The following is a 23,782-nucleotide window of genomic DNA, read 5'->3' as shown; positions in this document are numbered from 1 at the left end:
TTGTTACAAATGAATCTTACAATATCTTTTACTTTTCTTCTGAAGAATATTTTAAAAAAATCCCAGTTCTGTGATGAATTTTGTGACAGTTCAAAACATCTTTGTGAGCTGCAGCCTAGGATGCTATGTCTAGATTTGACAAACTTCTACTCCTGTTCTCCTCTGAGATTTTTTTTTCCTTTAGCTTAGAGCTGGTAGGTTACTGGATATCATGACTGAAGTACACATTTTGCCAGAGTGACTGTCAGAGTAATCTTTTCTTTTGAAGGTTTTCATGTCAGACTTTTCTCTTTGAGCATCCACGAGCTGGGGCTGCTCAGCAGTTGTCTCCTGCCCACATACCAAGTGCTCTGAAGTGATGATGGGTGCTGGATTTTCCCTCAGCTAGGCAGAGTTCTCTTGTAGTGAAAACTGGCACTATGTATGTGTTATTTCATTTAGGTATGTTATAGAAGTCTTAAAAACCACTGATTTGTACTGAAACACCACCACAATACTAGTCTTTATAGCTTTGCCATCATCATTAATATGTAAAGTATACTTTTCCCCTTCCCAAATGTGTGTTCATGACTGGTATTGCTGTCAGGGATTGTTGGTAGAGTAGAAGGCAGCCAAAGCTATTGACAAGAGTTTGCAGCATGGTTGAACTTTTTGTTCTTTTCTCCAAGGTCGTGATTAAGGTAAATAATCTTAAGAAAGTCAAGTTGTGGTAGAAAAGAGAGAGTATTCTTATAATTAGGTTGAGGGAAAATTAAGGGCTGGATGCTGGCAGTAGCTGTGAACATGAGGTGTGAGTTGACTGAGGATTGCTCTTGGTGAAATTTGTTTTTGTGTTCAAAAGAGTCGGTACACAACTGTTGTAAAGTTTGCTTTCCTTAGCTGAGTAAGGGGAGCTGGTGAGACATCTTTTAAAGTCTTTTTACCAGGCTACCTTGCACAACTGTATGGTTCACTTGAAGTTTTATTATTTTTTAAAATATTTTTATTCTGTTTATATTTGGTTGTGTATATAAATGGGCAGGAGAGAAAGTCTTTGCACAAGATGGTAGCTGTGGTTAATATGTATAATTTGAGCCATCCATATAAATACAGCTGTCTGCTCGTCTGTTAACATTTGCTATACAAAAGGGTGTTCATGTGAGTTAAGAATAGGATCAGCTGGTGCAACTTTAACAAAGGAATGAATGGATAAGTTACTTGAATCCATTTATTGTTTTTCTATCTTAGATATAAATTACACTTTCTAGCAGAAATATTTGTTTATTTATTAGATAACTGAGTATTAAATATATCGTGATAAACCACCACTTGCAGGAAATTGAGCTACTATCACTTTATTTTACAAGCTAGTGGATGCTGGTATCTGCATGTAAAAGATTGACACACAGGGACACAATGCAAATCAGTCATATAGGCTGTGGTTATATAATCTGCTGATAGGGGGGAGGAGGGAAAACCAAACAGCTGCATCTGACCAAAAACAGAGGGTCTTGTGACTTCAAGATGGCTTAGAGCAAAACTGAGGAAGAACCAAAGGAGAATGAGTACTAAAGTGGTATCAATGGAGTCAAGAATTGCCTGGCAATTAAGAGTAAGAAATTAAGATGGTAATCCTGGCAAGCTGACATGTTTGAGGATGTTGTGATTTTTCACAGCATTCTGGATAAATGAAATCTTGCCTATTTGAATGAAGTTTGACCAGGATGTGACTGTTTAGAGGAATAATACCAAAATCTTTTGTGTGGTATTGCAAAGCAGTTGTAGCTGCAGTTAATCTAATTTAATAACTTTTCTGTTTTGGCAGTATGGTTCTTTGATCACTACATAGTGCGTGGAGCGTCACTAGGTAGAGAGTCACTGTGTATTGCAGGGATTTGAAAAAGCTCCCTGGATTGACAAAATGTCACTTACTTTGTTCATTAATTCATAGTTGCACATCACTCTTTGTCCCCTTTCCCCCCAACTGAATTGTGGACAGAGTGTAAATGAAAACAAATCTTAAGATTTGGGATGTAGGAGATGGTCAGGGTGCGAAAGCATTTGGGCTAGTGCTTTTGTCATATATATTTCTGAAAATTGGAAATAAACTCATTCTTTCTCAAAGTAAAAAGTACCCCTCTGCTTAAAACATGACAGTCCCATTCCTTTGGTCTGTGTTGTCCAACTGGAAGCAGTTTATCAGATGGCACCTGAAGTATAGCCAGCTCAGTAATGTTGCTGGGAATGAGAGAGAATAAATTGAGTAGATGGGGCCTGGGTCAATAGTAAGCAGCAGTTTGGCTGTTCACAGCAATAACGTAAATATGGGAGTTGTTGCCTCAAGCTGCCCTAGTGGGCCAGGGAAGTACGTGGAGCAGACTTGGCAGTGAGCCCAGCCAGTAAAACAACATCCAAGTCCTTGCATTTGTCCAGGCATGCCATGTGGGTTCGAATGACAGTGGAATTTAAGATGAGTGAAATGATCAGTAAGGCTAAGTAAAACTGCAAGGCAGGAGCAAGCTTATTAAGAAGCCAGCATTCTCTTCTGCCTTTATTACACCCATCTGTGAGTGTTCTTGTGAAATACTGGTCAAAGGGAGCATTAAAGAGTGTAGAACTGTTCAAAGTCATTCAGGGAAGATAAATTTGAATCTGAAGCACTGCAGGTCTGGTGGAAGGAGAGAAGAATGAACATTCTGGGGATCTGACTACAAACCCATGATCTTTCAGGAGTAAAGTCATGAAAACAGAATTCTGTGTGTGATTCGATTTGGTTATGTGGTGATTTTGGTGGATTTTTTTAAAGCAGAAACAAAAACTTTGTTTGAGGTTGCATGAAAGATGTTTGTAGGTAAAAACATGAGCAAGTACTTACAGCTAATTTATTAATACCAGAAAGGTAGTATCATATTATTTAGATTAATATTTAGATTAATAGGAATTGCATGTTTAGAATTACTTCGAAGGCTGCACTTTGAAGATTAGACATCACTTGTAAAAATGAGAAATATTTTTAATACAGAAAACATTCTTGAATGGAGTTGAATTTTTCTGGTATTTTTGGAGGTTTTCTTAGCAGGTTGTTGGAGAGGGTTAATGAGATTCTTCATGTTTGAGTGGCTGCTAACATTGCTTTTTGGGTAACAAATGCTGTGAGAAATGTTTTTTTAATCCCACATTTTAATTTTTTAATGGTTTTGGAAAAAAATTGAAGGATGACTTACACATACTTTTGGAGAGGCAGTATTTGCACTGTGCTAGAGAGGGAATGAAACTGTGACTGATTGTAGTTGGGCCGGGGCTGAAACTGTCACCTTTTAACTAAAGTTGTTTTACTGAGTAGCCCTCTGTATCTTCGTAGCCAAAATGAAAGTGTAACAGAACTGTTAGAACAGTTAGAACTGCTAGTTCAGTAATGTTGCATTTATTAACTGTTAGTGACAATGATTCATTGCTTTGATGGCTGCATAATGGCCTGTAATAATATCTGCAGTGATATATAGCTACTCATGTGTATCTTTAGATGCTTTCTAGAAGTCATTCCCTAAGTCAAGGACATGAAGATGAGGCGATTCAGTCATTTGGGATAACTGTACTCAAACAACAAGGCCATAAGGAAATGCATTGTTTAATCCAAAGAGCTACTAAGAATCTGTCAACATTTTGTATTTTGCATAGCTTCTTTAAATTATGTAAGTCTCTGTATTTCATCAGTGTGATTTGTAAAGTTTAGCCTTTTGAGAGCAAATGATGCTGTCCTTCAAATTACCAAGCTTTTTGTGTTGGGGGCGGGAGGTTAGGCTGATGTACAGAATGTGGTGACACCTTCACTCCTGCTGGAATAAACACAAGCTATTTAGGACTTTGGGAGTAGATGCAAAGTTACACGTGGCACAGTCATGAGGCATGCTAATATCACCATCTCTGTATTTTGGGATGTCATTCTGAACTTGCTGAAAAAAATGGTATTTGTGCTCAGCTTCAGCCTCCTCTTTTTCATTTGGCTGATTTGTGTTTCTGCCTTATATTGTATAAATCTAGCAAAGTGAATTCAAGGTGTTTCTGATTATACATTCATGTGAGCAGATGGGAAAACAAGGCAGTTTCAGATTGTCATTGTGGCTCATTACAATTCTTTGATGTACACAGCCTTTGAGTTTAATGTGCCTGAAGTCCACATTGAAGCTGCATTATGAAATATTGGGTGAAAAGCTGTAATAATTAATGGTTTGAAATACTGAGTTAACTATATGGTAGGACTGCCTGCTGTGGAATGGTTTGCCCTGTCATGCAGGCCAGCTGCAGAAGCACAGTGTAATTTGGCCAAGGTGTGAAGAGCTCCCAAACGAGTTTGTTCAGATATTATCAATACCAGTTCTCAATCTCTGCGTTGTGCTCTGTTTGATAATCAGAAAGGGGATGCCTCCATTTCAGTCTTCCCTCCACTGTGTAACTGCTCCCCACTCGGACATCTTGCCTTGGCTTTCTGCTCTCCTTTTCTACCAGGTTTCACAAGGACTCTGGTCTGTGTTGCCATACTCTCCTGTAGCTAAAATACACATTTTTTTGCACACTCTTGCCTATTTTCTTTGACATGGCCCTACTTAACACTTGATCTTGGAATTTTGGCTTCTGCTCAGTGCTTGCTTCAGGACTGGAGCAGTGAACTGGCAATGTGTCTGTATAGAGCAGCAGGTTGCTGTGAGCGAGATCATGTTAGAAGTTGGTGGTAAAGGCATCCATGTAGAAGTTAGGTAATTTAGGTGAGGACTTCAGTTCATGCTCTTTGAATAACTGAAGAGCCTTTTTATGGAGTCTGTTGGTTTTGCCCCCACAAAGGAAGAGTTGTGCATGGTAGATTGGCCCACAATACCAAGAATCTAGGCGAATGGCATGTGGCAATTACAGCACATGATTAATTCCCTTGTTCCCTTCACTCAGTATTTGCCTAATCTCACTTACCTTTATGCTCAGTCTGCTTTCAGTGAGTGAGGCACAGCACACCAGATTGGAGTGATCAAGCTTCTCTCAGATCCCATGTCTATGCATCTGAAATGCTCTGGGGTTGCAGGGCTGCAGTCCTTTGGTATAGAGTAAGATAGTTCATCTTCAGAGCAGCAGTGTCAAAAGGCTGATCATACTGTGTGATAGTACCTGCTGTGTCCACGTACTGTGCTGTTTCCAAAAGGCTGTACATTAATATCTCTGAACTACTGGGTCATGTTAAGGTGGCTTTTGAGCTGACAGTGAATGACAAATGAGGCCTCCTCAAACTGGAGGGCAGCAGCTTCTGTTTTGTCTACAAGGTTATTATGCAGTGAAATACCGTGTCTTCTTGAACAATGTAGCCACAGGTTAAAGAAAGGAATCAAAGAGGAGCCCAGAGAACTTGGAGGCTTTTAAAGCAAGAAGCAGATTTTTTAACCATTTTTTTTAAATTGATAGCACTTAAATACTGAACCAAAGGCTGTATAAAATTATCGTTTAAAGACATGCTTCATATCTATCAGAAATAGTGGGAGAGCTGGAGAAGGCACAGGTAGAAACACTACTTGGCACTTCCAGTTGTTATTTTCTGGTTTGTAACTGAATTTAAAATGACTAATTCTTGTTGACTCTTACAGTTACAAGTTGAATTCTTTACCAGCCTTGTGCATGACTTTTTATCAATGTATCTCAAAGCTGTTCTTTCCCTATTTGAAATTTAATACAATTACTTCCCTGTGAAGTTGAATGTACACTAAGACAACAGTTCAGGCTGTGGCCTAAGAGTTTATTTAGTTGCATGTTACGTTTTTATTTGATAATGAGCACCAGTAAACACCTGCAGTTCCTATCCTAACCTATATACGTTGCTTGTTTCCCCCCATGTCCTAAAGCTTGCCATTCTGTCAGTTGTGTGTATACAGGTGTTAGTGAACTGTAAATACGATTGCCAAAATCATCTGTGTTAAAAGAACCTCTCTTCTCATTTCCCTTCCCCCTTTGTGTGTGAAGGTGTGTGGGAGGGTGGTTGCTGCTGAAAAAACCTTAGTGTAGTTACACCCCAAGAGCCAGTATGTTCTTATTTTAGTCAGCGTCAGTTGTAAACATTTGAGATGCTGGATTATTCTCTTGCTTAAACTAGTGCAGCTTCTTTATTCTTCTGTATTTCTACCAAGGATAATGAATTCTTATCCAGACTATAATTTGGAAAAGACTCATTGATGAGCTCCCACTGTTGAGAAGATTATTTTTCTTCTGCATTTCCAGTATTCTTGCTTAACAAAAGAAAGAGTGAAGTTGTCACTGGCACGACAGAACAGCCTCTGGCATACATGACTGACAAAAGTAAAATCTATTTTTATCCTTATTTGCATAATTTGATATGACCATGAAACAGCACAAAACCATCAAAGTGAGCAAACTGCTTCTTAAAATAAGAGTTGTAAATCGTCCTTTTCTGAAAACTTAAACTTGCAGTACTGCTCCATGCATTGCTAACTTTGGTCTAGAAGGATGTTTCCCCCTACTCCACCCTGCTACCTGAAATGTTTTCACAATTTATTCTTTTCAGTACCATATTTGGCTTGCTAGTCAGTTGTACTCCTTATAAATGAATACATTGCTGTGTTTCAGTTTGGGGTTGTGTGTTTTTTAAAGTTGTTTTTTAAGCTTCTAGAAGGTGTTTCTGGAGAACCAATAGCTTGTAATGGAAAACTGGAGTTAAATATCCGGTTATAGAGCTTTAGTGCAATAGTGTACCAAGAAGAACTCTGATCAATCATGTTTTTTAGAGGACAAAAGAAAAACTTTTGATTATTTAGGCTATTTTGTGTTCCCTGTGAAGATTAAAACTCCTCTTTTATCCCAAGAAATATATAAACTTGTGCAAACCTGCAGAATAATGAAATAAAAAAAAGCCACATATGCTCTTTGTCCTGTTTTACAAATATTTTTGTAACCATTGTATTCAGAAAGAGATAATGGTAATTGTCATGGCAGAAATGGAAAACAGAAGAGTTGGTCATTCTTTTTAAAGCTCCTAAGTGAGACAGACTTGCCTGAGAACACACATGATGTCTGTGTCAATGTTCAGGTCTTTTTTTCCTCATGCTATTTAAAGGACTTGATTCCTGATCCTGTTTTCACAGTAGTAGTTTTATAAGACCTAGGTCATGTCGCACTTTCTTCTTACCTTATAGCAACTCCTATTGTCTGAAAATGTTTGTTTATGGGCTTGTAAACTTAGAATAATAAAACAGTTTGGGTAATTCTGGCACAAAGCTTATGTTCAGGCATTTGATAGTAATTGACCTTCCTTCTCTGGAGAAATCTGGCCGAGTGCACAGCTGCACATGTGCATGTGCCAGTACATCATTGGGGAGTGAACAACTGGTGGGCAAGCATTGCTAGTCCTAAATGTGCACTCTGATACAGCAAGTAGCAAGCAAAATGTACTTTAGGAGCAGTTGTTCTGGATATTATTTAATGATATTCCCCAGTTAGACAGCTTATGTTGAAGTGTAGTTAGCAGCTTAGTAAGGGATGAGCCAGCATTGTTTCAATACTGAACAGGAGCTTCTGTACACGAGGCTGTTTCCAGACAGTAGCAAATGTACATTCAAAATGAGCAACCTTCTGGTTCTCATTGACAGTGGATGACACAGATGCCTGATGTAAGATTGCAATGAAAGTCTTCAGCTTTATTTAGCTGATACACTGTGAATATAGAGCATCTGCTCATTTTTGTGATCCCTCAGAACATGATCTCAGCAGGGAGGGGATGAAGGCTTCAGTTAATTTCTAAAGACTCATGGCTTCTCTGTGCATGGCAGTGTTAAAAGTCTTAGTAAAAACAAAGCTGAGTTTCTTTCTATGCCGTTTGTCCAGAAAATCTCCTTTGATTGTAAAAGAAAATTTGTTTGACGTGGGTTGTTCTTAGGAAACAGTGACTTGTTTTGTTTCCTTGTCTCCTTTAAAATGCTTTCTGGAACAAATAAACTATTAATACTACTTCTAAAACTGAAGTTGAACTTATTGGCCCATAATCCTTCAGTAATTTTTAACCTTATATTTAGTCCAGTTTTCTACACTCTGTGTTGCTGTTACCTTTATTAGCAGTTCATTCTGTTGTCCTTAGTAAAACTAAAGCATTTAACACAGCTGCCTTTTCAGTGTCATTCATTTGATGTGCATGGCACTACTTCTCTTGGTCTGTGTATTTTGCTGTCTGTCTTACCTGGCTTCTTGCCCCCATGTACTTGTGGGTAGTTTTTGTGCCTTGAGTGCTTTTTTATATTTTATGGTCAGTGAAGGCCTCATGACTTGACCGACTTCTTTATTGTCTTTCCTCCCCCAGTAGGATTGTTTGAATGTAATAGCTGCCCTACTAAGTAACCAGATTTCCATAACTCCTTCTTTTTTCCCCTTGGGCTTCTCCATAACTCATTTTTCCTTACACTTGTCTATTGTGAGACTCCTCTTTGTTTGTTTACCCTCTGCTTCTTGAAGCCCTGTGTTGGATTTGTTTTGTGCTGTTCTCACTGCTTTCTCTTTCTCTTAAATTATCATCTAAATTTTTTCATTCTTTCTTTTTTCCCTGAAGTTGTATTTGTGTCTGTATGTTTGCTAGTTCCTTAAGAGAGGTTAGAAGGCCCTTCCAGATTGGATTCTCTGCAGTCTGTATTAGGATAAAAAAAATTCCTGGTAAATAATCTACTAGAATTAATGACATGATTTGTAAAGATCTTAGTGCTGTCCTTTTTTGTGAGCAGCTAACAGGTTAGTTTAACACATGAAATATAAGGGGGAGGATTTGTGTGTGCAGACTGGAATAAATCTACTTGTTTATCAGTTGCATGAAAATTATTTGGGTAATTTAGACTTCAAACTGTGTTGTGTTCACAGTGTTAAGTGTGCTTTCGGGATTGGATATTCATTAGGTTTCTTGCTTCCTGTTTTGTGTGTGTGCAGCTGGGCAGGGGTAATGGGACAGTGCCAAACTCAGGAGAGGCTGTTTGTCAGGAGAGGACCAAAGAAGCCTGAGTCAAAAAAGTTGTGTCTCCTGTCTGCTCCATCTCTTCCCCTGTTCTTCCCAGCTGTTGGTAATTCTGGACTCGTCTGATCTCTCCACCTCAGCCTTGTGAAAATTAAGCTCTGAATGAACATCTGCATTTTGTAAATCTCTGTGACACTGCAAGTAGAGAAATTGTCTTAAATATTTTAAGATTTCTTTATTATTGGTGCAAGAGGAATAAGGCTCTTTGCAATGGTGATTTAGTGCAAACAATGTACTGCTACTGTTCCTAAAACCATTAATGACAATAAATGGTTACACACAGGGCTTGAAGACTTCCAACTGCTATTTTTCTAAAACATTCTTATTGTTATTTAAAGAGTTCTATAGCTGTAACTGTTTTATTTCTAAGTTTTGATAAGCTGGATAATAGCCTTTATTAGGATTGCCTTTTTCTTCCTTTGATCTATGCTTTTATTAATACTGAGTTAGGAAATCCATGGTCTCGCACATTAATACACCAACAGATGTGGAAAACCTATAACCAACTACTGTCTGCATTTCATGTTTTGTGATGGAAAACAGCAAAAAGAAAGACCCTCAATTAATGCTTTAAAAAATGTTTGTTACCTGAGAGAAAGGACCAGGAAACGCAGTTTTGGTAGTGCTCAACAATAGTGAGCTTATGTTAATTGTGTGCAGTATGTGCAATAGCCCTTCCTGAGAATCCTGATCCTTTCACTATGTGCATAGTTAGAAATCAACCTGTGCTGATTTTCTGTGCTCTTAACACATATAATAGTAGTTAATGATATATAATTATCATTATGTGATGGGTAACTGTAATATATACAAAACCACTCCTTAAATGCAATGCATGCCTCCTTTAATATATTTCTTATGGAGTTGTTCCCTGTTCATGAACCTTCAGCTTTTTTTTTTTTTTTTTTCCTGAAGTCTGAGGAATGTAGTCCATTCCTTGGTAACAATGTGCTTTCTCTTCATTTGAAAATGCTTCCGTCTCTGAAGAGCTGATGTTTTGTTTCTGTTTTAGTTAATTTTAAGCTGATTGCTATTAGTGAAATCGGTAATAGACTGACTTCATTAACAAACTAATTTTTTCATCATGAAAAGGTCTAAAATACATAGCTTCCTGTCTGGATATTTTAACTGATTGTGAGAGAGACTACATTTATTTTAAAACAAATATAAATAGTCTGCTGGTACTCAGAATAAAAATAATTTTCAAAAAAGAGCTAATGCTTAGATAATGTCATCTAGCCTGGATTTATAGAAAATTAAGGAGTGAAGACCCTATATACAAGTGGAAAGAAACAAGAGTGGAATCACAGTGGCTACAAAATGTGAAAAAAAGTTGTCTTTTCTACTTTTGTTTCAGACAAATGTCTCATATTGGCAGTTAATTCAATATTGAGAAATGGGGCAAGAAAATCTGCTTCAATTCTGTGAGACAAAGTTGCTGATTTTGTTAACTGGACTTGTACTCCCTCTCAATTGCTTGTTTTTCTTTGGAATATTTCCTGTGTTTTGGATAAGTTAGTGAGATCTGAGAATATTTTGTTTTGCCTTATTTTGCTGAACAACTTGTGCTCAAACTTCGTGTGACTGCACTGAAAAATGCTATTTAGCATAGGCTCTTGATAGTTTTCTAATCTACAAAAAATATACCTTAGGAATATGATTCTTCATAGTACCTCTAATAATATTTCTTGTTAGGCCTCCTTTGGTTCAATGTTTTTAGTAGTTCATAATCTTCATTCAAGTTTGAGTCGCTGTAGGATGCTTTGTGTTGTTAAAGTAGATAAGTATTATGTATGTGATATACTCATGATTGAAAGTATTGACTGGGCTTGCAGAAAGTACCCTAGTCCTATTTGTGTCAAAATGACAAACTTTTAATCATTTTTGAATAAAATTTTTAATTAAAAGTGGAATACTGTTAAAATGAAGATGAAGTTTAAATTGAGTGTTCAAGCTTAGATCCTTCCAGGATTTCAACCCACTTTTCTGTTTGTATTATATTTTCAATGATCGGAGATGTGTATAAACTGTGAAATCTGATTGAAAACAGGATTTGTAATAGAAAACCATACTGTAGTCATATTTAGTTGTAAAATAGACTGGGGAAGATTTAAAATTAAAAATTGTCTTTATTTTGTGTAACTAGGGCAATGGGAAATGCCTAGGTTGTTGATAACAGTCCCTATCTCGGAAGCAAAGGATTTTGTTTATGGCATTTATTCAAGTATTGCATTCTGACTCTTACTACTTTTTTTATCTTTTTAAATTTTGTTTTCAGATCTTGAGTCAGATGACTGTGCATCCATATACATCTTTAATGTAGACCAGCCATCATCCTCTGTCAATCAGCCAATTTGTATTCCTCGCCATGGACTGCAGTCTCACTCCTCTCCTACAAGATTCCAGAGTCACAAAAACTATGAAGGCACTTGTGAGGTACCAGAATCCAAGTACAGTCCACTAGGTGGACCCAAACCCTTCGAGTGCCCCAGCATTCAAATCACATCGATTTCACCCAACTGTCACCAGGGGATTGAGGCCAATGAAGATGAATTGCACACAAATGGCACAGAAAATGAGTATATGGAAAGGCCTTCCCGGGACCATCTCTATCTTCCTCTTGAGCCATCCTATAGGGAATCATCCCTTAGTCCGAGCCCTGCCAGCAGCATTTCATCCAGGAGTTGGTTTTCAGATGCTTCCTCTTGTGAATCCATTTCCCATGTTTATGATGACGTAGACTCGGAGCTAAATGAAGCAGCTGCTCGATTTACCCTTGGCTCTCCCTTGGCATCACCTGGTGGTTCTCCGAGAGGTCCCAGTGACGAATCGTGGCAGCAGCCTTATGGATTTGGGCATGCCTTGTCACCTAGACAGTCTCCCTGTCATTCTCCTAGAACTAGTATTACAGATGAAAATTGGCTGAGCCCTAGACCAACATCAAGGCCCTCATCAAGACCTACTTCCCCCTGTGGGAAACGCCGACACTCCAGTGCTGAGATTTGCTATGCTGGTTCTCTCTCTCCTCACCATTCTCCAACTCCATCACCTGGCCATTCTCCTAGAGGAAGCATAACAGAAGACACGTGGCTAAATACTTCCATTCATAATGTTCAAGGCCTTAACACTGGCCTTTCACCATTTCAGTGTTGTACAGAGACTGATATTCCTCTAAAAACCAGAAAGACCTCAGAGGATCAGACTGCCACTTTATCTGGAAAAATAGATATCTGTCCTGAAGAGCAAGGTAACTTGTCATCATCCCTTGAAGCTGCAGTAGACGATTGCTCTGGATCTCAGCATACCTTGAAAAAAGACTTGTCTGGAGACCAATTTCTTTCTGTTCCTTCGCACTTTACTTGGAACAAACCGAAGCCTGGTCACACTCCTATATTCCGGTAAGTGGTTAGAAAGTAACTCCTTCCTGTTTTTAACTTTCCTGTGCATCTTAAATAAACATATAAATGTCCTTGTATTTCAGTGATGCATTAAGAATTCTTTAAGAACTTTTTGAAGGCAGATAGATGTTATAATTAGGAAAAAAAAGTTGAGATGCCAAATACACTTCATCTTTGAAAAATACAGTAGATTCATTGTAAGTAGGGTTAGTTTTATTTAAGTAAAGTGTATATGCACAGAGCCCAGCTGAATTAAATGTCTGTGATTTTGTACATGCTTTGCAGTTCCATATAATCTGAGCACTTGACATTTTTATATAACTAGGGAAACCTGACTTACATGATTTTATAAAGCTGGAAGCTCACAAAGAGATAGGGAGTTTATTTGCTTTTGGGTCTATTTGCTTCTTCGGACTCATATAATTCTAGAAATAGAATAAAGAAAAAATTTGTATGCCATGCTGAAAATAATACAGAAAGAATGGGTGTCTGGGCTGTAGTTCCAAGGTATTTCCACCATCCATGAATTAAATTAGAATAAAAAGAATAGAATTAATAGAATTAAAGGTCTTTTTGTTTTGCAGTCCTGTCGTGTGCTAGATGTGCAGGATGATTTCTGGAGACTCAGAAGAGGGAACTGGTTCAACTGAGGGAAAAAGTCCCCCTCCTTTCCAGTCTGTTACTTTCTGTTACTTAATGGATCAGCTCTGTGATCTTTCAAGTTATAGAGCTTGTATAAATTGTTCAGAAGTTGTCACCTAGCTTGGCTTGTAGCTAAATATATTTAAACAATACTTATTCAGCCATTTGGTTATTTTTTGCCTAATTTTATAACCACAGATTTTAATTTCTCTCCACAGAATTGTACTGATTTTAGTAAATAGAAGTGATTTTTCTTTTCTTCTCCTTTAATGTTCTTCCACATATCTGTTTATGGATGTAAAATGTAACAGTAAAGACACAAAGCTGCTGGCTGGAAAAATCTCTTCTACCAGGTCTGAAACTACTGTGTTAACAGATAAATTAACTGTCCTCAAGTCTGCAGTTTTTTTTAAATTCCATTGCCATCTGTTAGTAATAGGTGTTCAATCTGTTACTAGTCTTTTCATTCAAACTAAAACAATGATGACTGTTTTAACTTAATTGTGTATTTTGGAATTGTATTATATTTATGTAGGATACTAAGCAGTCCCAACTTGCCATTTTTGTTAGATTGCAGGCTAACATTGTTCATAAAAGGTGAGCACTAATGTAGGGTTAGAGGTCACAAGCATACAAGCATGGGGTGTGGATCTGTGGTTCTTCTGTGGGATGAACAGTCTTTTAAAACATAGGCAGCTCATACCTGTTTCCTCTTGTACTGCAGAGAACTGAGTACAACTGAATAAAAAGAAATTTTAGTGTTTTTGTTAAAAAGTAAAAATATTTTTTAAAATGTCAGACTTTATTTAGAAGCTGGAACTGAAGAATTTCTATAAATATAAGATGGTCAAACAGACAGAAGACAATGAAGACTACACCTGTACACAAAGAAACTACATAAATCTATCAAGCTGGGTACATCTGCTGCCAAAAATGTCAGCTGACTATTGAATTAGTGGAAATAGCTGCAGTGGCAGCTGTATCCTCGATGAAATGTTGAATTACTTAGCAGTTGTAGGCTGTTCCACAAGGAGCTATGGCAGTGTGCATCTTCATTCAGTAGGTAAAACATTCCATTCTGTCATGTAATATTTTGTAATTTTGATTCTTGTAAGCCAGGGTAACTAAGTTGACTGATTATTATGAATAAAAATTAAATGCAAGAAGACCTACTGTTTCTAAATAGTTGTTGGTGACCAAAAGTGAGCAAAATAGTTGCCATAAAGAATTATATAATCATTATTTATGCATTTATTCAATATTGTATGTACAACTGTATTAATTGTAATATAAATTACAAGATACAGGAAAAATAGTACACTTCTTAATGTCCTGATTGTGTTGTCAGGCACAAAGTAGTGCATGAAGGAAGGAGGAATATTGACTCTAAGCACATGAGGTGCACACAGCTGCAATAACTGACCCCTGGTAGAAGGGGGGATAATTTGCCTCACGTGTTCTGTGGTGTGAAATGAATTCTGCTCTGAATGCTCTCTAAAGTTTTGTAAATCTGTTATCTACTTTATCTGTCAATCCCTCACCATGTTTTCCTTCATTCTTCTGTTTTCAGTAAGTGTGCAATGCTTAACAAAATCTAAAAATGTATAAGATGCTTTTGAGCATATTAGTCATATTTCACGTGCCATCCAAACTGTTAGATGACAGCTTGTTATTTGGTCACAGAAACCCATAATCTGTCAGTCAGTGCCATATGAAAAATGTCTGTGTATTCCATACCCTGAATCCCATTTCTGCTCCCTTGTCAAAGATAAGTGTGGGCAAGGGCCTGGGCAGGACCACTCCAGTTTCTTCCTACAAGTTAAAGAACTGGGCAGCAGCTTCTGCACAGGGAATAGTATAGGAAGTGTCTATTGATGATGTCACTCACCAGGTATGATGGCAGATTCAGTTGGTCATTTTACAGAATATTCAGCAATGAACTTGGTAATTTTATTTATTAATGGTTACTCTTGTTACTGTTCAAGATACCTGTTTCTTTCATCCCCAGCCTCCCCACAGGGTGATGAACAAGACAGTTTTATCTGTGTCTCATGTTTTCCTTCCCATCCATTTAAAAAACCCCTTCTTTTTGGGGTCTCAATGCAGTGATAATATGTCCAACCTCCTCATTTGCATTTTACCCCAACATTCCACAAATGCACTCATTTTATTGCTTTCTTGCACATTTGCTGTTAGAGTTATAAGAGTTTCAGAAAGTGGAAAAAAATATCAGAAAATCTGTTCCATGATAGTTTTTTTCCTTGAATAAGGAGAATAAAAAGAGTCTAGAGATGACCTAGAAATCTCTACTGAGCAGGTGATATAATACAATACCTTTGGTGAGGACTTCATTTTACAAGTACAATTCATCAAAGATCATTAGCATTGCTGGTGCTAACCTTGGTTATGGTCTTCCAGGGTTAAGGGCTATCATAGACATGGTCAGCACTGGTGCAGGTGACATGGGGCTATTTTTTAGAATGGTCACTGATAATGCAATTGAAAATCATGCCAATTCTGTTATTTTCGTTATCTTTTGCTTTAAACTTAAAATTTTAACATGATTGACTAGTGGAACAGTAAACCTTAGGTTCAGTTAAGTGGATCTTGAGAATCTAATTTGTGTCTCAAGCAAACAGGCACTTTGCATGGTAGTAAACTTAATGAATCGTTCAGTTTTTTTTTCTTTCTTTAGCCCCACAGTGTTTGATGGCAATAAATGGTGCTTTTGTTTTGCTTTAACGAGGCAATATTCATTAATGGTCAAAAATCTTGAAATAAAGGCTAGTTTCTTTTACTTCCCTCATGGAATTCATAGAGACTTACACATAGGTATAAAAACTACACATATATTGGTGTTTGTCTCCAGACTGTTGTGTCATGAATTTAATTTATGACACTAAGAGGTGATGGGACATCAAATAGTTTCTTAGTTCCAGTGATGATGAGCAAACAGGCTTTGGCAGATGTATTTACAGCTCAGAAATCTTTTCGATGGTGGGTATGTAATGGCAAGTTGAGAGTATTTACTGCTGAAAATGAGGATGGCTGGCAATGTAATTAATTAGTTCAGAAAAAAAAAAATTAGTTTAAATATAGTGGTAGATAGTGGAATACTTGGGAAAGCAATTTGTCTTGTCTGAATCCTCTTCTTGGAAGTCTAAAGAATAAAGAATAACAGAATTGCATCCTATTTTTACCATAACTGTTTTGGTCCTTCAGTCTTGATCTTAAGAACTCCACTCACATTGAAAGATTTCTATAGACAAAGTTAGTCTGCTAAGTATTTATCACCTTATTCTGATAAATAGAAATAACACCAGCTATTCTACTAGCAAAACTTTTTAATGAAAATGTTTGCAAATTACTGACTTTGAAGATAAGGACCCACTTAAGTGAGACAAGCAAAGGAACTTTGAACCTCTTAGGTTTTTAATAAGCAAGGCTATCACTGTTATGTTTACACACCATTAATGAATCCAGGGAAATTCAGGTAGTGTTTAATAAGGACCTTTGTGCTGTACCTGCTATTCATCTCTCCGCTTTGCTCTGGGATGATGGAACAGAGATTTCCTTGTGGCAGGTCACTGTACTAGTACTCTGACAGCACTGTGAGCTGTGGCTCTGCTAGGAGAAGAATGGTGGTATTTTGAATGTAAACAGTATTAATAAAGTCTATTGATAGACCACTGTGGTAGATGGAATGGCCCCAAAACTTGTTAACTTCACAATTTTTCCACCAGGGAGAATATGGCTTTGTTCTAGGCAATGAAGAGCAGCCACAGCAGAATTTTGGCTCTACAAAAGTTCTTGAAAACCATAGTATTGGATCCTAGTTATGATTTGAGATTCTCAGGGGGTTGCTGTGTTGCAACATTGGCTTGTCACAGAATACACCATGGGTTCATCTCTGCAAAAACTTGGGATGAGGAAAAATGTGGAATAGCCATTGTATGGTCAGTGAGCTTTTTCCCTTTTGAAATGTTGGGAGGAGCTGTAAGTAGAAAAATATTTTTTGCTGCAACTAAAAATTATTAAAAGTATCTGTCTTGGAGATCTGAGAATCTTGACTAGTGAAGGAGACAAGAACTTTCACAGCTAGCTGGAGATACTCCACAGTATCTTTGAAAGGTTGCTGCTAGAATTAGTGGCAAAAAGAGGTAGGAACATTTTCATATGGAAATATAAATGCAGCAAAGCTGGCAGCTTCAGACCTACTTTCCCATATTCAGCATCTGGTACAAAATAGCATTTCTTCACATCAAAAAGTATTCAAAATATATGTTACGTCTTGCACCCCTAAGGCTGACATGATTTTTCTCATTTGATATTGGATTGTACATAGAATAAAAACCCCAAAATACCAAGAGTTTGTAGACTGTATTCTCTTGGGCTTTTAAAGTTATTCGATGTGCAATCTTGTGGGTTCATGTGACTTTAAGAAGGTGACAGTGCTGGCTAGGAAGTTCCCACTCTGCTTCCCACCCCTTAGTTCTGCTTGAAGGTGTACAGACAACTGGGACTCTAGTAAAATAATAGGATTAAAAAATTTACATTTCAAAATGAACCAGAGCTGGATCACTGACTCAGTTCAATGTGGATCTCTATAGTATTTGTTTCAAAAATGTTTAAGATTGATGTGGAAGCAAAAATACATAAAACTGATACCCTTACAAGGCAGAAAGGTGCATGACAAAGTACCATAAAACCTTTAAAGAATCCACTGCTGCTGAGAAGTTCAGGGATAGAGACAGCAAGAAAAATATTCAGAGAGAAACAATAGTTTGGATATCCAACATCAAAAGGAGAGCAGCTGTAAGTGTCGGACTAGCTGCATCTAGAAAACATCTGTTGGGTGCAGTGCAAGCTCAAAAGCTGTGTCACTTACTGGGGAATGTGTTTTGGAAGCTTTGCAATTTTTTAATGTTTTAGGCATCTGCACATGCACAGTGCTCCTCCTTGCTCTCTCATGCTTTTATTTTCTACTTGTTTTCAAAGAATGACAAAATCTTGAGACTTGGCTATTTTCTTGTCTCCATGTTTTTTCTAGTATGCCAAATATTTTTTCAAAAGATAATTTGCGTCTGATACAACTTGTGCCACATTATTGTTGGTTAATTGCAAGAGGAGTAAATGTCTCTGAGCCACTGTATGGAGAGTGGTCATGAGCAACAAATACTTTTTTCTTGACTGTATTTATCATTCAACTTTCAGTAATACCTCCCAGTATCTGGTGTATAACCTGTGGTGCATTAACAGAGTTCTCTCAGGTACCATATCTCTTCAGTGTGTACCAACTGTTTTGACATAGAAATTTGGTTATATGGAGGATAAAAAGATTTTCAGAAACACTACTAAAAAATTCTCACATGCAACACTTCTTTTACCCCTTTTTAGTATCTTCTAATCCTGATGTTTTTCTTTCCTTTTCAGACTGAAGACTTGAATCCTTCTCCCTCAGTAGCTGTAACAGTGAATGGCAGGATGTAGTTGGTAGCCAGTAGTAGCATTTAGGCAGTACATCTTGCCTGTGGTGAGTACCTGGAAGGACTGGGCTTACACTGTGTTCCTGACAGTTCCCTGTTTTATTGTTGGCATCACCATCATCTCCTACCCAGTAAATGCTATTGCTGTGGGAGGACCAGTCAGCAGACCTCCTTATGGGGTGAAAAAGCCTCTTTGCTGTGCATTGAATGCATGTGGAGATGATTTATTTCTCATGTTTCTGCCTTTCAGTAAGAAGAAAGGGAAATATTCACCTTCTTCCTCTCATTGCTCCCAAAAAGTGCTTAAGAAGAGAGAGTTTATATTATAATGTCAGCTCTCTCCTGAAGTGCACACCACAGGTGCCCATGAAACAGCAGACCAGCAGCTTGGAGGTTGTCCTCCTCAGAGGAGGCCAGCAAGCAGTGCCATTTCTTCTCCCCCTTTCCCATTCTTAATGACAGACATTTCTGTGGTAAAAGGTGGATCTGTGGTGCTGCAGGCTGCCAAGTCCTTCCAGATACTTCCTAAAAACAGAGATTTCTTTTATTCAGTCCAAACATTTATCTTCTTTCTCAGCTGTGGATATCTTTTTATGTCTAGCTAAACTCCCCAAAAGGAATCATTTATCTGTCATGGATCCATCACTATTCATGTTTGTGGATATTTGCATTGATTGGTGCAGGGGTTTTACCCAACTTCCTGTAAAGTGGAAAGAAATTAAATTGAGCTTTGCCAGATGATACAAACCAATATTTGTCCATCACTTTAAAACCTAATTTGCTGTCCCTGTTGGTCAGAGTAAGGTAGTACAAAACTATTTTAAAAGAAGATTTTTTCTATTACAAATGTTTTTGTTTGATAAACAATGCTATAGATGTTCACTTTTAAATGGTAATAATTTAATTTGCTCTACCAGGTGATTACTGGCTTGAATCTGACTTCATCTTATTAGAATCTTAAGTCTATAAATCAATGACAGGTAAAAGGGTAGGTATGCAAACATTGGTTTGAAGTTCTTCCATGTTATTGCTATTATTGTATTTTGTTCTTCTTCCGTGGAGTGACTTTGCTGCTGTGCATTAGGGTGTGTCAGTGGACAAGCTGAACACACCTTTAGGTCTCTTTGTTGCCTGTTGCAGTAAGTCTTTATGCTTAGATAGAACAAGTATTTTTTAAAAACTTCTGGTGATCACATAGTGTTCATTTTAATGATTGTTAACAAAATGCAGAGCTTGCCAAAGGAAAACAAAACCAGCTGGAAGATAATGTAGAGTTAAAACTTAATGGCTGGCAGGTTGAGTTTTGACTGTTCCCTCAAAACCACATTTGAATTTGCTTGCTAGGTTAAAAAGTGAATTTAAAGGTATTATAGTGTAGCACTGGTAATGTGTGGCTGGGGGTCACAGAGTATCTTTCTTTTGTTCAGGTGCTGGAAATAAGAAATTCCATTGTAGTTGAAGATTTTAATGTACTGACAAAACTGTGGAATTTTCACATAACAATTTTAGGCTGATAGTTATTCTTATTTGGTTACCATTTGTTAGGGAAGTGGCATCACTGTATTTTACAGTGAAGGCTTTGTGCTGTGGCCACACGGCACAGTTCATGTAACCAGTGTGCTTATTTTGATTGCAGCACATCTTCATTGCCACCTCTTGACTGGCCTTTACCCAGCCATTATGGGCAGTGTGAACTGAAAATAGAAGTCCAGCCTAAAACTCATCACAGAGCTCACTATGAAACAGAAGGAAGCAGAGGAGCAGTAAAGGCATCTACTGGAGGACACCCTGTAGTAAAGGTAGGAACTCTGGCTTTCTTGAATAGAAGGTAATTTTTTAACTTACAGTTATTCGTATTTACAATGCTGTGAATTGTTATAAAATCTTTATGAAATGAAGAGGGGAGAAAAATCTGATTACATGAAGGTTACAACAGGTTTTGTCTTTTCCTCCAAATCGAGGATATTTCATGTTCTTTTCCAGTAAAGTTACAGTCAGTGTTTCAGTTCTAAATCTTTTGCTACATTAAAAACATATTTTATATATTTATCCTCTTCCAGTAGTTGAAACTTGGAGACCAGATGCAAAGTGCTGATAGGATTGGCATAATCATTTTCTTTCTCCTTCTCTTATTGTGGTATAAACATGTTACCACTTTTCCTCCTTATAGCTTTTTCCTCTTCTTTTGTAAGTGAATTTTGTCACACTCTGTATTTACATCATTATATTTCATCTATATATATGAAGATATACTAGAAGAATTTAAGTGTCTTGGATCTGCTGGTCTTAATTTGTCTAAGCAATCTCTGCTTTCCAGGCTCTTCATCTGATGAATTTCTTCCATCAACCTGACTCCTAATCATATTCTTTGGGCTGTTTATCAAACTGTTTCTTCTCTGTTAACTTACCTTGAACTTTTTCATTACACCTTTTTTCCTCTTAAAGACTTTGTATCATTCCTTTCTCTCCCTCTGAAAAGGGTTATCTGTGTCCCATCTTCTTTCTTTAATGTCTTTCCTTGTTTTTCCATTTCTTTTCTTAAGCTGAGCTCTTCATCCAGATTGTATGTTCCCTGCAAAGTTGCTCAGTGTATTTCTTCTCACAGTACTGTGGCCTAACCAGCTGCAAAACTCTCTTTTTGTCAGACCTACAGCATTTCTTAGCACAGTGGAGGCAAGGGTCAGGTGCTTCTTAGGGAAGTGTATGCTGAAAACTAGAGAAAGTTGAGGATGCCTGGGCTAGGCTGGAATGGGAAAGCTGACAAGACACGTTCTTTCATGTGGAGTATTGTGCTGCTTTAGTCCGTGGAGGACAAGTAGACACAACTTCCACATGCCAAGGTGCTTGCAGTGGAATTTAACACATCATTAATGAGGACAGAAACCTGAGAGATTTTAGCTGACAAAATAAATCTTTCCTGAACTGCTGTGAACTGCATTCAATATGGTTTCATTTTTTTTTCCCTGGGTGCTTATGTTTTGCACTAATATTTGCATTAAGGTAATTTATACTGATACTTGTAAGATTTGACAAATAGGCTTTCTTTTTGATCATAGGCTTTGTTTTGCTTACAGAGCTAGATGCTTCTAAGCTGCAGTTCTGGATGATGCTAACTGCAGTAATGCAAGTTAGAAGAAACAGATCTGTACTGGGTGACTTACACCAATTATTTTAAAAGCTATTTATTTGCATTGAAATTGTGAAGTGCCTTGCTATATGAGAATGCTGCCTTAAAAATGAGGATGGCATTTATGTGTCTGACATTCTCATGTTTTCAACATGTGCATTGTACTATGCCTCTCTAAATCAAAATGAATGCAAATGCAAATTAATATTCAACTTCACAATTTGGTCTCTTCTAGCTGGATTGGAAATTAATTGTTGTGTTTGATAAGAGATAGGAAGTTGTTATGAAACAAAGAATTTATTTTTATTTGCTTTTACTTACTTCTGGGAAAAGCAGCATGGGAAAGGCCAGGTTTGAAAAAGGTAATACTAAATATCTATAAGCAGGCAAATATTATTTTACTTTCATACAAACTGAAGTGTTTTCCAGTACTTCTGGAAGCTTATTTCAGAAATCCCTGTCACAATATGCATTATTACTTCTTTCTGACTTTTTACTGCTCTTAGCTTTAGAGCAGTCACTTCATGCATGTGATCATTGCAGTAAAGAACTCAGCATTTTCCTGTGTAAAATAACTGTGTTTACCAGTGTGTTTACCGAGATGAGAAAGCAGGTGGGTAAATAGAATAGAATCTTTTAATTGGAACAGACCTACAGCGGTTGTCAGGTCCAACTGTCACATCTTTGAGTGCCTGAAGGCTCTGTGCTTTTGTTTCTTACACAACTTGTTTTGCTTTTGAACATTATTTTACAGAAAGCTGGAGTATTTAATTTCCAAACTGTGAAGCCTCTGTAGTTCTGCATGTGCACTTGATGTATTATTTAAAATAAAGATTTTTAAGATAGTACATGGCTTCAAGCCTTTAATGTATTAGTGCATGTCATTAATCTATTACTAATACTGTACCACACCTGTTGCTAGGACACTAAGCTTCTGACAAATTTGGCATCATCTGTTGTGAGTACATTTAATCAGCTTATTTCCAAATGGGAGGAAATTGAATAAGTGGAGCATCATGCTTTGCTTTGTATATCTCTTAACTTTAAGAAAGCTAATTCTATAATGATGTTCCCTTGTTTTTAGCTTTTCTTAATGCAGAACATTCTAAGCAGCAAATACCTTTCATTCTAAGTTCTACTTTCTTGTGAGTATATTCCAGCTAATCCTTGTCATCTGGTACAGTTTCTTTTATCTTGGTAGAGAATCTGCATGATAATGCTGACGGTTTTCATAGGGAAGGAATAAAGAATATAGCAGGTTTGCAAGGAGAAAGGTGGCATGTTGAGCTTTTGTTATCCAAATGACGTGGAAATTTTGTAGTGCATTGCCAGGAGACAGCCTCTGAGCTCTCACTATTTTTACCATTCTAATTCATAGGTTAGAGTCTGCAATTCACCCATCTAGGGAGCCTTTTAAACAAGTAGCTGTCACATTTTATCCAACTCTAAATGAACAGTCATCATTGCTTGAATTTCCACCCTTCCCATGGGCAATTGTACATAAAATAATGTTTGCACTTACAATTTGCTAGAACGAGCTTTCACTTCTGTCTGAAATGGTAGGGTTCTTCATGAGACCTCACTTGGATAATGCTTATGATCAAAAACAGAAAAGCCTTTTAGAGCAGGTGGGTGCCTGATAAGAATCTCTCTGGGATAGTTTGGGGTTTTTTTACTTTTGTATCTTAGTTTTCTGATCTAAAAAGAACTTTTTAAAATAGCAAACTTTTATATACTGTGTTCCTGCTACTCATGTAATTTTCTGCAATTTTCTGAGCTCAAGTATTTTAAATCTAATAACATGTTTTGGTAGTAAATTATAAAGGCTGTGTTGTGCCCAAGTAGTATTTCCTTTTCCTGTTACTAGGGAAGAAGGTGATGTCCATGCTGGTCGTCTTGTAACCATACAGAATGATGTACTCAGGGACTGTGGGCTCACAGCTACTCCTTAGCACCATTCTGTGTGTGAGTGTCTATCCTGGGGCCATTGGCCACTGTGGGAGGCACTGTAGGTGTGAACTGTGATGGGGTAATTGGTTCTACAAGTGATGATGTATCTGTAACAGACACTGTACAGAATCCACTTACACCCCATGTATGCAAGGTAGAT

General features: G+C 37.4%; 1 protein-coding gene across 2 annotated transcripts in view; it reads left to right on the top strand.

The window, feature by feature from the left end:
• Window positions 1-23,782, top strand: part of NFATC3 (nuclear factor of activated T cells 3) — a 61,919-nt gene that overhangs the window by 4,238 nt on the left and 33,899 nt on the right. For both annotated transcript variants that reach the window (XM_056500572.1, XM_056500571.1), the window contains exons 2-3: window positions 11,298-12,417; window positions 20,182-20,344. In XM_056500572.1, coding sequence (XP_056356547.1) covers window positions 11,298-12,417; window positions 20,182-20,344 — 1,283 coding nt within the window. The remainder of the gene's footprint in view (window positions 1-11,297; window positions 12,418-20,181; window positions 20,345-23,782) is intronic.

This window comes from Oenanthe melanoleuca, chromosome 11 (assembly GCF_029582105.1).
Source record: "Oenanthe melanoleuca isolate GR-GAL-2019-014 chromosome 11, OMel1.0, whole genome shotgun sequence".
Taxonomy (NCBI): Eukaryota; Metazoa; Chordata; class Aves; order Passeriformes; family Muscicapidae; genus Oenanthe; species Oenanthe melanoleuca.
The sequence above is the reverse complement of the archived record's forward strand: the minus strand, read 5'-3'. Positions and strand labels throughout refer to the sequence as shown.